Source organism: Carya illinoinensis, chromosome 1, assembly GCF_018687715.1.
Source record: "Carya illinoinensis cultivar Pawnee chromosome 1, C.illinoinensisPawnee_v1, whole genome shotgun sequence".
NCBI lineage: Eukaryota > Viridiplantae > Streptophyta > Magnoliopsida > Fagales > Juglandaceae > Carya > Carya illinoinensis.
In genome coordinates, this window is record NC_056752.1 from 45,924,158 (window position 1) to 45,938,465 (window position 14,308).

At 39.3% G+C, this 14,308-nt stretch overlaps 1 protein-coding gene across 3 annotated transcripts; it reads right to left on the bottom strand.

Moving 5' to 3' along the window:
* Nucleotides 1-9,283: 9,283 nt before the first annotated feature.
* Nucleotides 9,284-13,309, bottom strand: LOC122277604 (protein SIEVE ELEMENT OCCLUSION B-like). 3 transcript variants are annotated; one of them, XM_043087677.1, is made up of 6 exons: nucleotides 13,017-13,305; nucleotides 12,771-12,863; nucleotides 11,240-11,685; nucleotides 10,807-10,904; nucleotides 10,584-10,714; nucleotides 9,284-10,029 (listed from the first exon to the last, which is right to left on the bottom strand). In XM_043087677.1, the coding sequence occupies exons 1-6, from the start codon at nucleotides 13,188-13,190 to the stop codon at nucleotides 9,586-9,588; spliced, it is 1,386 nt and encodes a 461-aa protein (XP_042943611.1). In that variant the 5' UTR covers nucleotides 13,191-13,305; the 3' UTR covers nucleotides 9,284-9,585. The 3 variants fall into 3 exon arrangements, with proteins under 3 accessions (XP_042943611.1, XP_042943619.1, XP_042943626.1); XM_043087685.1 differs by having other exon boundaries at nucleotides 13,031-13,265; XM_043087692.1 differs by having other exon boundaries at nucleotides 9,890-10,029; nucleotides 10,574-10,714; nucleotides 13,017-13,309.
* Nucleotides 13,310-14,308: the final 999 nt, after the last annotated feature.

Consider the following 14,308-nt stretch of genomic DNA (forward strand, 5'->3'; position numbering starts at 1 on the left):
AATGTCACAAACCACTACCCTAATCTCATGAAATATTCTCTCTCTCACATCAGTAGGGGTATTGGCACTAAAGAATATAGAGGTTTTATCCTTGTTGAGTGTTTGCCCTGAGGCTTTTTCATACACTTCCAACAATGAGTAAACTACTCTCCATTCTTTCTTTAAAGCTCTGCAAAAAAGCACACAATCATCAGTAAAAAGTAAATGGTTGAACCTTAATCCTCCCCGACTCACTTCTATTCCCCTTATATCTCCTTGCCTTTCTGACGTCAGCAACAATTGACTCAACCCTTCAACACATATAATAAATAGGTAAGGGGATAATGGATCCCCTTGCCTTATTCCCCTTGTTGGTTGAATTCTTCTTCCAATATTGTCATTCACCAACACTGAATAATTAACAAAGGATATATAAAACATGATTAGCCGTATTGTTTTATCACCAAATCCCAATTTTTTCAACATAGCTTCCAAGAAAGGCCATTCTACCCTATTATAAGCCTTTGACATGTCCAGCTTTACTACCACAGTCCCCACTCTCCCCCTTTGTTTAGTACTCATGGAATGAAGCATCTTGTCAGTTATAAGCCTTCCATGTATAAAGCACTCTGGTTAGCAATTATAAATAGAAGTATTTTCTTCAACCTATTTGTCATAACCTTCAAGATAAGTTTATATAGGATATTACACAAGCTTATTGGCCTATATTCCTTGACTGAAACAGGAGCTTTTGTCTTTGGAATGAGTGCAATAAGTGTGTGATTTAATCCCTGACCCATTTCACCACCATTTAGCACACTCAAAATAGCTATGCATGTGTCGTCCCCTACTACATTCCAATGGCCTTGATAAAAACCTACCCCAAATCCATCTAGGCTAGGTGACTTAAAAGCTGACATTTGTCTGAGAGCCTCACTCACCTCAACAACAGTATTTTCTCATTCATACCTGTAGTGACCCTTCCTTCAACACACTGCACACAACTGTCTATCTCTTGAGCAGTAGGATTTGAAGTTAAGTAAGCTTCCTTGAAATAAGAACTAAAAGCAGCTTCCAATCCCCTCTCCCCCTGCACTAGCCTTCCTTGTGAATCCCTGATGGATTTGATGGTATTCCTTTGTCTTCTTTGGTTAGCCCATTCATGATAGAATCTTGTGTTTTTATCAACATATGCCAACCAATGCTTTTTTTTTTTCCCTTTGCTTCCATCTCCAATCCTCCTACTTAAGCAGAATATTCAATTCCCTCTTAACATTCTTCACTTCTCCCACACTCTTTGGACCCTCCTTTTCCTTAAGTACTTTTAATTTTTCTGTCAAGTCTCTGATTGCCCCCCTTTATTAAGAATAGAGTTTCTACTCCATATGCTTAGAGATCTCCTACATCCCACAAGCAACTAGTTCATTTTAAGCTGGGTCCCATTAAGACCAGAAATCTTTTCCTTCTTGGCCTCTACTATTTTGCCACACTCCTCTTCCATTCCCCAAGTCATCTCATATTTAAAATTTCTTCTTCTCTGCTAGCTATCTCCATTCTCACTTACAATAAGCATCAATGTTTTATGATTAGAAGAGTTTCCACCCTTAGTTCACGAAACTGAGAGGCCCACACATGGTTTGCTACTACTTTATCCAACCTCTCCTTCACATAGGTACCATCCTCATGGCCATTATTCCATGTGAATTTGCTTCCTGTCCACCCTAGATCTAACAATCCAGCTCTATCTAGTGAGCTTCTAAAACCCTCCATATGCCCCTCACTTCTATCTCTTCCACCAACCTTCTCATCCTGTAACACCAGCTCATTGAAATCACCAATGACACACCTTCCTACCGCAGCCAGTGGTTTTAGTGTCAATAACAATTCCCACGATATAGCCCTTTTACTAGCTTCTAGATTTCCATAGAAGCAAGTCAACAAGCAGTCATCATTTTGCCCCCCCTCCTTTTAATCCACACACTAACATGCCATTGTGAATAGTTCATGAGTTCCACTTCCCCCTCATTCTTCCATAACATCATTAGACCACCCATCATCCCCTTGGCTCAACAACAATACATCCCTCCATGCCAAGTTTTCTCTTTATTCTTTCAACTTTCTTCATTTTCGGCTTTGTCTCCATTAAGAAGACTTTGTCGGGTTTCTTTTCCTTTGCTAACAAGCAAAGAGCCTGAACTATTCGGGGGTTCTCAAGCCCCCAATAGCTCCAACTAATAGTTTTCATTGATCTAGGTGGGGCTGCTTAACTGCCACCACCAATATATTAGCAACAAAATTTTCTACCTCATCACTCTCTTCCAACCCCTTTTGCCTCTTCTTCCCTTCACTCACCCCCTCCTCTTCACCACACTCCCTATCACCTCTTTCTCTTTGATTCAATACATAATAGGTATTAGTGATCACACATTTCCCTCTTGCTCTTATCTTCCATCTACCACTTCTTAAAGTATTCAACTTCATTTCTGTAGAGTCCCCTCCCCCCCACCCTCCCCCCTCCCTAGCATCTTCTCCCATCCCCTTCTTGCTTGCTTGTTCAAATACAATTGCCAAATCTTTATTAGCTTCTACATCCACCTCTCCTGCATTGACAACCATCAAACCTTTCTCTCTTTCCTCTCCACTAGACTCCACCTCATCTCCTTGTTCAATGACAACAACATCAACCTCCACATCAGGAATAGTTCTAACACCCTTCCCCATACACACCTCCTTACTTTTACCATCTTCTTTTACTGCTCCACTCCCTCTTTCTTCCCGTGCCTCCTCAACCATACTGCTTCCTTCTTCCTCCTCCTTTCTCTCATAAAACTCATTTTCCTTCTCTCTCCCTCCCCTAGGCCTCGAGACATAAGTTCTCCTTCTTATTACATTCTCAGCCCTTTAGCAATGTCCCAAATTGTGAATTCAGTCCTTCCTTCACCTCACCTTGATTCCCTTCCACCATGGAGCTCTTTTCACCATGCATTATCCATCCACACTGAAAACACATGTGAGGGAGCTCCTCATACTTCAGATTCACCCATAGATTATGCCCTTCCACCATAATTGTCCTGCCCCTTGCCATTGCCTTCCTCACATTGATCTCAATTTTCACTCTCAGGAACTGTCCCCATCCCACACTATCATCTAGAACTTCCACCTCCATCACCACTCCCAAAGACCTACCAATTTGAACTCCATACTCTCTCGTTATGTAAGCCAATGGTAAATTGTGGATTTGGATCCAAAACACTTCCTTCTCAAAGTTCCAATCCTGTGGTTAGGAATAGCCATCAAATACTTGGAGGATGATAAGATGATTATCAAATAGCCATGGTTTTCCATCTAGAACCCGCATCTGATCAACATGATTCTTGAAAGTGATAATGAAGATATTACTCCCTACTATTTGAAAACTTGTCGGAGAGCTAATCTCCAAATCTTCCCCATCATCTTCACAATTATCTCCTTCCCTATCTATCGATCCATACACAGCTTCCTAATCAAAATACTATCTCCCTTCTCCTTCACCACCTCCACAAAATCTCCCGTCAACTCAATTCCCACTCTCTCCTCCTCTGTTAGCTTTAGGTTACCACATAACTCTTCTAAAACCTTCGTACTTTCTCTGGAACCCTCTACAACTTGCCCCTCCAATCGGTTCAAGAATTCTCTTCCACCTTTGTTTTACAGGAAAGCAGAGAGGAGACTCACTTTATTTTTCTTGTTTTGATTTGCAAGAGAAATTAATTTATTAAATTCAGTCATTTAATTATATAACTTATTAATATAATCTTTCTTAAATTAAAAATTTATGTAATATAATTATGTTACAAGAAGTACTATTGCTGCTGTATGCAAATAGAGTATCAAGGCAGTAGCTTCCACACTCAATAAATCAGCACATTCCAGAAGCTTGGAAAATATTTCCACCAAATCTTCTTGTTATGAAAAAGGATGACTAGGCTATTAGGTGTCATAAGATAATTGGTCAATACTTTGTATTCTATTATGTAAGATGGCTATAAATATTCATTATTGTACAGTGGTTATTACATTTAGTATCACAGAATTTATATACGCCTTGCATTAAGGCCTTTTCACAAACACTTGGTGTCTATGTGTTCTGTTATGGTATCATAGAGCCACGAAGGACCTACGTCCAGATTTTCTTTTACAACTCTCTCTATAGTTTTTTTTTTCTTTTTCTTTTTTCTTTCATGGCTTCTACACCCCTCAATCCTACTCTTCTCAATTCTGCTTCCCATTTCATCAACATTAAACTTACTATTGAAAATTTTCTTTTATGGAAAGCACAAATAGTTCCCTTCTTGGAAGGACATCAACTCTATCAGTATGTTGATGGCTCCTTCCCTCAACCTCCTACTACTGTCAATGACAAGCCGAATCCAGCTCATGCTCAATGGTGGCTGCAGGACAAATTAATCATCTCCACTATAAACTCCTCTCTCTCTGATTCAGTATTGGCTCAAGTGCTGGAATGTTCTACCTCATGTGAGGTTTGGACGACTCTGCACAATCTTTTTGCTGCCAAATCTTTCGCTCATCTCATCCATACCAAATTTCAATTAGCCACCCTTAAGAAAGGACCTGAATCTGTGACTGATTATTACAACAAAGCCAGATCTCTATCTTCCACTTTAAGTGCCGCAGGACACCCTTTGCATGACTCGGAGCTAGCTATTTATCTTCTTGCTGGCCTTGGCACAGAGTATGAATCTCTTGTGACCTCTCTCACCACTCGGCCAGATGATCTCTCTCCTCATCAGATTTTCAGCTATTTATTAAATCATGAATCTCACTACCCCCATCAAACTCAATCACTTCTCTCTAGTACTCCACTTGCTGCCCATTATACTACCAAACCCATGAACTCATAGTACTCCAATCGGGGTCGAAATAATTTTTCCCGTAGTCATGGTCGTGGTCAAAACAATGGTCGAGGCCTACTTCCTACTCCGAGACTTCCCAACTCACTTTTCACTCCCAAAGCCGTGTGTCTAGTGTGCCTTAAAGCTGGTCACACCGCGGTCACTTACTACCATCATTTTGATCAAGCATATCAAACCCCACCACCTACTTCTTTCACTGCCAACAATACCTCATTCACACCCTTCGACCCACAGAGCAACACATGGTTTCCTGACTCAACTGCTTCTCATCATTTTACCTCTAATTTTTAGAACCTCAACCTGGATGCAACTACTTATCAAGGCCTTGAGCAAGTGAGCATCAGTGATGGCTCCCCTCTTCGAATTCACAATGTTGGCTCGGCACAATTCAGCTCCAACAATGGTAAATTTCTTTTAAAAAATCTTTTACATGTTCCATCTATTTCTCGCAACCTACTTTCCGTTCGTCAATTCTGTCATGATAATAGAGTCTTCTTTGAATTTCACTCTTCTTTGTTTTTTGTGAAGGATTCATGCACCCAGAATGTTCTTCTTCAGGGTCACATTGAGGATGGGTTATATGTGCTTCGGATGGATGAAGAGTCTCTTTCCAAGTCGTCTACAGCCTCTCCTCATGCTTTTCTTGGTCTTAGAACATCCGCTCAACTCTGGCACTCTCGGTTGGGACATCCCTCTCCTCGCACTACTTTTCTCATCCTTCGACAGTACAATCTTCCTCTCAACTCATCTACGGTGATTCAGCATTGTCCAGCTTGTTCCTCTGCCAAAGCTCATGCTCAACCTCACCGCCCCCCCCTCTTCAACCCGCTCCTCTTCACCCTTTCAATTACTTTTTTTTTTATGTATGGGGTCCAACTTCAATATTGTCTACAAAAGGATCTCGTTATTATCTTTCAATAGTAGATGATTACTCTAAATTCATATGGTTATTTCCTATGCAATTAAAATCAAATGTCACCACTCTTGCTCTTGCTTTTCTTCAATTTGTGCGAAATACATTTTCCAAAAATATTGTTTCGGTTCAAACCGATGGAGGTGGTGAATTTAGACATCTCCAACCCATTTTTCAATCCCTTGGCATTTCTCATCAACTCACTTATCCATACTCCCATCAACAAAACGGGAGTGTGGAACGTTGTCACCGTCATATTATTGAGACGGGTTTGTCTCTTCTTTCTCAAGCCTCAGTTCCTCACATCTATTGGGCCGAAGCTTTTCAAACTGCCACTTACTTAATTAATCGCTTGCCTACCCCAATTCTTCAAAATCATTCCCCTTATGAAATTTTAATGGGCCATTCTCTTGATTACACATTCCTAAGAGTATTTGGATGCTCATGCTAGCCCAATTTAAGGCCTTTTAATCATCACAAATTGGACTATAGATCAAAGGAATGTGTATTCATGGGCTATAGCCCAGATCACAAAGGGTATGTATGCCATCACATTTCATCGGGTCACAATTTTATCTCCAAAGACGTCATCTTTGATGAATCTCAATTCCCCTTCACTCAATAGCCCATCTCCTCTACGGTTTAGCCTTCACCTCCAAATTATTCACCCCTTTCCATTTCTTTAAAGCCCACATCTCATTCTCATACCCAAGCCTCAACTTTGGACTTATATTCCTCTCCTCAAAGCCCATACATGAGTCCTAACCCACCAGATCCATCAAATAGCCTATAAACAAGCTCCATACACTCAGATTCATCAAATCCAATTCGGTCATCTCAACCCGGTCACTCAAACATATCATCTCCTTCCTTGCCTCTCGAGAACCCTAATTCTGCCGCCATCCCCAATCCACAACCAGATGCACTTGAGCCTCCTAACTCTACCATCATTTCATCTACACTTCCCGAAGCATCTTCTTCTCCAGGTAATCTATGTTCCTCCCCATTAACTCTTCGCACACACCAGATGGTCACGTGATCTCAAACACATGTCATCTGTCTGCGACAGTGCACGAACGGCACCATACCGTGGCCTCCCTCCAATCCACATGCCTCTAATACTACTCTCCCTTCGCCTTACAAATCCTTGTGTCTTTCTATTCCGGAGGAACCTTCCTCCTATACCAAAGCCTCCAAACACCAAGAATGGCGTTTTTTCATGGCCTCTGAAATACATGCTGTTCTTCTCAACCACACTTGGGACCTTGTACCCCCTTCATCCTCCTATAATCTCCTCAATTCAAAATGGGTCTTAAAGACTAAACATTGTGCTGATGGAACCATTGAAAGGCATGGCTTGTGGCTCACGGGTTTCATCAGCAGCAAGGTATTGACTACTCTGAAACGTTTAGGCCGGTTGTAAAACCGACCACTATTCGATTTCTCCTCTCTTTGGCAATTTCATCGAACTGGGCTCTTCATCAACTAGACATACAGAATACCTTCCTCCATGAGGACCTTGAAGAAGCGGTTTGCATGAAACAACTGCCCGATTTCGTGAACTCTGACTTTCCTCTCCATGTCTGTAAGTTAAAGAAATCTATCTATGGTTTAAAACAAACTCCTAGAGCTTGGTTTGCTAAACTTAGTAATAAATTACTTTCTCTGGGTTTTCGGTGTTCTAGTGCAGATTCTTCTCTGTTTATCATGCGTACCACATCTGATTGCATTTATATCTTGATATATGTGGATGATATAATTGTAACTGAGTCTAATTCAATGCTTATTTTTCAGTTTATTGCTGCTCTAAGTGCTTAGTTTCCTGTTAAAGATATTGGGTCTTTACATTATTTTCTTGGCATTCAAGTACACAGAACATCTACTAGTCTTTTTCTGTCTCAATCTAAATACATCACTGACTTATTAAAAAGAACCAATATTCATAACTCTAAGTCAGTGTCCACACCTATGTCCTGTTCAGAGAAGCTTACAGCCTTAGATGGTTGTACCTTTGAGGACCCTTAGTGGTATCGTAGTGTTATAGGTAGTCTTCAGTACCTTGCCTTCACTCGTCCAGATATATCATTTGCTGTAAATCGAGTCTATCAATACATGCATTGTCCATGTCTTCCTCACTGGACTGCAGTTAAAAGTATCTTGCGTTACCTTAATCATACTCCTCATCTTGGTTTATGTTTTTCTCCTACTTTCTCTTCTAAATTGACTGTCTTTACTGATGCTGACTGGGCTAGGTGCCTTGATGATAGGAGATCTACGGGAGGTTTCTGCATATATTTGGATAATCACTTAGTTTCATGGGGTTCAAAGAAACAACCCACCATTGCTCAGTCTTCTACGGGAGCCGAGTATAAATCTGTTGCTAACACTGCCTGTGAGGTTCTTTGGTTGCAGTCCCTTTTAAGAGATCTCGGCATTATGCTTCCTGAGCCTCCCACACTTTGGTGCGATAATATAGGTGCTACATACCTATCTATCAATTCAGTCATGCACTCCAGGACAAAGCATGTTGAGCTGGATTACCATTTTGTACGTGAAAGAATTGCAGCAAAATCTCTCCAAGTTTCCTTTGTTTCAAGTAAAGATCAAATTGCGGACATTCTAACCAAACTACTCTGTGTTGCTCAATTTACACTTCTTCGATCAAGCCTTACTCTCACAATAGTGCCGCTTGAATCGCGGGGGGATATCAAGGTAGTAGCTTCTAGACTCAATAAATCAGCACATTCCAGAAGCTTGGAGAATATTTCCACCGAATCTTCTTGTTATGAAAAAGGGTGACTAGGCTATTAGGTGTCAAAAGATAAGTGGTCAATACTTTGTATTATAAGTGGTCGATACTTTGTATTCTGTTATGTAAGATGGCTATAAATATTCATTACTATACAGTGGTTATTGCATTCAATATCACAGAATTTATATACGGCTTGCATTAAGGCCTTTTCACAAACACTTGGTGTCTATATGTTCTGTTATAGAGGATGACACTTTGGTCTTTGTAATAACCAACTTCGTAAAGAGTCAGAACGGAAGCTACTGCTTTGTACACAAGTATCAAAGAAGCAAAGTCTCAACTTATTAGGAAAATCACAAGTGGCTATAAATGCAATTGAGGATCCAGAAAAAACAGCAGACTAGATAACAGAACCTATAGGCAGAGACACAAGAATCCTCTTACAATCCTTTGATAGTTGGAGCATTTGGAAAATACATCGAAATCAAAATCAATGCGCCCATTCTATAGCACAATGGGCAACTTCCAATTGTATATATGGAAGCATTCCGCTCATTTCTATTCCCCCTTGCCTCTTGGATTTTCGTTGTGGAAAAGACACACCTTAGTCGTTATGTAATTATAGCAGATCAACTGCATACTGCAACTATTTTCTTCTATATGTAATACTTGATTGAAACAAAACAAAAACAAAAAACAAAGAAAAGAAAAAAAGAATCAAGTATGTTACAGCTTAAGCTCTCAAATCAACTTGTTGGAACTTAAGGACCAAGGTGGAAGCATATAGAAAGACATCTGTCAACAACATATCGATTGCAAATATCCACACACGCACACACACAAATGATTAAACCCAGTATGATTAAAATGGGAAACAAATTTCGATGTCCATGCAGTACTTTCCACAGTCAAGCGCCTAGCTCATCTCGTTTGCGGGGTGCTTGAATGCCACACACATTATCCCACATCATTTTCCCCTCGTACGTGTATCTTTGTCTTTGCGCTAGTGGCGTTGACAACATTGAGAGCTAGGTACGTACGTGCACACAGAGACAGTGACAGGCACACCTAGAAATGCCGTCGAGAAGAACATCGATCTTTTTCTTCCTGAAGCAAGGGAAGGAGTTTATGTCCTTTATCTGCTCCACTAAAATACACTGTTCTACCCTCACTTTTGGGTTAATCACCACAACAAGTGCCTCGTGCCTGAAGTGCCACTCTTCCTTGATGAACTTGATGCCCGGAATAGGTGAAAATTTGTGCACAATATACAAGGGCACCTCGGAGCCGTGGCTTCTAAACTTCCTTTCCATGTCGATGGTCGCCTGGCCCACAATTGGGATCCACACAATCTTACCTCGATTTCCTATCTCTTGATGGAGCTGTTTGAGTGTCAAAAGATCATTCTCGGAGACGTCTGGGCCCGAAATAAGCAATAGCACGTACTTATGCTTCAGTATATCGAAGTTAACCTGTAATTTGTGCAATATAATTCTGACGTTAGCATGACCGGATTCAAGTTCTAACCGAGGAGATACGGAGCTCTTTTTCAAGTTAATTATTCTCTTAGATTGGTTGATTTGTATATCAGCTAAGCTATAGCTAATTATAAATAGAAATATCATGTCTAGCTTTGGATGTACATGACTTGATCTTATGCAGGGTATTTTTATTTTCTGCGTTAGTATACAGGGCAGCTACCATTGGTTCTTTATTCGACTAATTCCTTCTGGATGAAATGTCACAACTCATAAAGTAATTGTGATTTTGGTTAATAAATGTAGAGGATCTGATCAATTAGTAAGTATTATTCTTGGAGGCGCCTGGTGCTTGTTAGTTAATCAATGGTCTTATGCAGAAAATACTCCCAAATTTCCAAAATCATTGGCTCTAAACACTCGCCTACTAGCAGTAGTAAATGAGGCACACTAAGGGACATGATCTATTAAAGAAAGAAAGCAATAAGAAATAACAGTGTCTTCGTAATAGTTAGAACAATACAAAGGGATGGGTTACCAAAGCAAACCTCAGTAGAACCATCAATGAGCAGCTGCATATTACTCTTGCCATAACACAGCGCTTTGATCACCTCCGTGATTGTGGCGTGCGTTTGAAATTGATTCTCAAGAATCTGATAAGCCTCAGTCTCAGTAGCCTCTACAAGCATTAATTAAACAAGATATTTCAGCAGAATTACTCCCTTTTCGTGACACTGCTTTCTTATGCTTTCTTAAGAGCGAGGTTCTAACCTATTTGTTGTTTGCAAATATTTAATTGCATCTTAAGATTGTTGAGGTTGTGGTCAAGATTGTAAGCCAAGCTGGATAGGTCGTCCACTGCTTGCTGCCTGAAATCAGGGCAACCGTGGTCATTTAATAGTGATATATATGGGATTATGTATCAGGCACAACTATAACTTCAGATGAACCTTTTTTAGTTCTAATTCTGTACTTAATGGTTAAAAACTGCACAGCACTCTCCGTTCAGAGAGATCCAACAACATTGGAACCATAGATAGAAGATTAGTACTGTGTTCGCATTGCCCGCCCAAGGATCAATAGCACAAGTGGAGAAATTGTCCGAATATTTCATTTTTTCTAAAGCCCATATTCTTACACAAAATAACTTCGAGTTAAGATTTTGAAGAGGGAATATTGCAACGGATCCACAATGAGAACTTACTCATCACCAGTGATGCGAGTCATCTGAGTCGAACAACCCGCAACAGTTCTGATGACCCAATAAACATAAATGGGGATATGGTCCAAGGCGTTTGACAATGCTGGTACATTCTCTCTACCATAGTTAGGAAGCTTCTCCAACTCAAAAATGCTCCTAATCACTTCCATTGTTCCCTTGATCAGATTGATAAGTTCAGTAAATGCTTGCTGGTGTTTCTGAAACTGTATGCGCCCTACTAAGACTGGTATTTGCTTCAGGGATGCCACTGATTTGGCGAGTTGGTCAGAGGATTGCAACTGCACAAGGAACCAGAATTCTCCAAAGCCAAAAGCAAAAGCCGCTAGTGTCATCACAGCCCTTGCATCCCATGAGTAGTCTGATAACATGCGAAGTATTGACAGTGTCGTTTCGTGTGCATTTACCTCACCCGGAGCGTTGCAATCCATCTATAATTAATTACATATTTATTCGCTATTTAATCAATGACATTCAAGGCATTATATTTGAATAAATTCTGCTAGTCTTCTAATTAGTAAGCCATTTTAGTAAATTACCGTAAGATAAAAAAATAAAGGCTTAAAATAAAAGTTCGGGCGAAATATAAGTAATAGACAATGCTAGGTTGCACACTAAATGTGCACCCAAATTTGCACATCAGTGTAATTGCATTTTTTTTATTTTAAATGTTTTTTAAACATTTTTAAATATTTAAAAAATAATAGTAGCCACTTTTTTAATTATTAAAAAAATTAAAATACACTGATATGTATATTTGGGGTGCACATTTAGTGTGCATACAAGCATTTTCCACAAATAATTTCATTTTTAAGGTAAGATATTAAATAACAATAACTTCCGATCCAAGAAGATTTAAGTCCAGGTCATTTAATAAATTAAGAAATTTGTATAACATCTGTAATTAAGTTATATTTCAAACCGGATATATCTAATGAATTTGTAACAGGATATAAGCCAAACTCTTCTCTTTTATTAAAATGATTACTGATCAGAAAGTTAAGAAAAGTGCGAGAGTGGGTCTTATTTATTTTTATGAATGATAGAAATTAAGCAGTACTCGCCCATTACATTCATAGAGGCTATATATAATCACCAACTTAGAGAAAACAAAAAAGGAGATGGAATTAATTAATAAAGTTTAAAGTTATGATAATTACAAAGGTAATTTAAAACATTAGTAAGATTAATTAAATAGCTACTGTAATATGTTTGTATGATTAGAGATCGTTTTAATCATTCACTATTAGTATGAACAGTATGGTAAAATAATCAGTCACTATCAGATCATGACTGTCCTCGCACCAGAAAAGTTTCCGCAGATTAAAAAAAAAAAAAAATTCAAATAAGAACTAATTAATTAACATGATAAAGTAATAATATTATATATATTATATATATCTGGTGGGTTCCATATATGAATCAACCATGCACCATTGGTTAATTTTGGCTGTCTACAATGATACAAAGCCTTAAGATAGAAATTGCGACTTTAAAAGAAAAGCCAAATGCTGACCTTGCAGGAAATCTGCTTGAGTATGCAGAAGGGGGAACTGAAATTGGCACTTGGGGTAATGTCATCAACGTTTATCACAGGTGCTTGGGTACCCTGCGCGCAGTAAGCTAGCCGTAAGTAAGACAGAATGTACTCACCTACAGCTCTGGCTTATTGATAAGTTCCAAGAAATCTAAGCGATCAGATCCAAATGAATCAAACATAGTAGCCAGATTCATGGATCGAATAAGCAGGAGGGTAGTGTACCGGCAGAAAACTACCAACAATATGGGCGGTGTGCTTGAGGATGTCTTCAACCACGACGGAAAGGGACTCGGCGTCAATAAAATTTCCATCACCGGTAACACGGATAGCAGCAACTTGATTCATGATCTCCTCATCCAGCTTGTACGCCATTGATGCTTCCGAGCCGCTGCCCATGTTGTGCTAATTATTAAACAAGTCAATAAGAATAAAGTCCGAAACTTTTCATATTATATATTTATAATATATGTGTGTACATATATTTGACGGAGCCTGGTTTTTTTTATGTTGCAGTCTTGAAGACCAAGCTCTTTAATTGATTAGGTACAGAACGCCGACAGATGATGCTCGTGTTTTTTTGTTGCAAATTGCGTGGGCTACTAACAACCACGGAAACCGAGATAACGAGTACGTCCAGTGAAACCTGTTATCGAATCTAATAATTCATTTTTTGTCCATATTCTAACCAAGTCTGGAATGTTAGCTTCAAGTGGGGTCCATCTAGAAATCGAATTATAAACCTGTTTTATTATTTTCATTCTGTAGCAAGCCTGACTAACTTGGACTCAGTTCAAGCCCATGGGCACCCCTACCTTTTACTCTACTTCTTTCAACCCGTGTCTTGGCTTTAGATTATTTTACGAGCCGTAGGATTTTTTGTAACAGGTAGTGGGCTTGGGCCTATAGCATTAACTGGTTGCATGCGGATTTTAGTCCTATTGTCTTGTGTTTACTTTAGCCAGGCCCAATACGTGGATTATATTTAATGAGAAACTTGGCTCTGAAGAATCATCCAAAGCAAAATATTTCTATTCTATTTTCTCTCTCTTTTCCTCTTGGAGCCTAGGTTAACCTCGAATGTGATTAATTTCCTTGAATTTTCTCTTACATTTTCTAATCATCCAAACACCTACTATCAGATGTGTTACAAGTGATATCCAGAACTAATCTTTCCTTGACATTGGTTTCATCAATCCGTGTATCTCATCCTTACTCAATATCAAAGAGTTACTAGAACAAAATCTTCAACGTTTTGATGTTCTGCAACATTTGAATTATTTTCGGGACAACCACAATAAAATGCACAAAGTATTTCGACAGCATCTGAATGAATTTGAGAGCAACTTCGAGCAAGGTTTTGCAAATCTAGAAAACCAACTTTACGATCTGCAAGAAGAGGAAAAATGCGCAGCAACTCTAGATAAAAAAAGAGGTAGTCAATCTGGATCGAGTTCCTCTCTCTTGTTTCCATAAATCTCATTAGAAATTGGAGACCATTTTCTCCATTCCCATAT

What these genes read in the sequence shown, in the direction of transcription:
- LOC122277604 (XM_043087677.1), bottom strand. Translation starts at nt 13,190, where the DNA reads ATGGGCAGCGGCTCGGAAGCATCAATGGCGTACAAGCTGGATGAGGAG. An exon ending in ACTCGCATCACTGGTGATGA is followed by an intron (nt 10,905 to 11,239) that starts GTAAGTTCTCAT and finishes CCCTGATTTCAG; the next exon opens with GCAGCAAGCAGTGGACGACC. An exon ending in TATTTGCAAACAACAAATAG is followed by an intron (nt 10,715 to 10,806) that starts GTTAGAACCTCG and finishes TAATGCTTGTAG; the next exon opens with AGGCTACTGAGACTGAGGCT.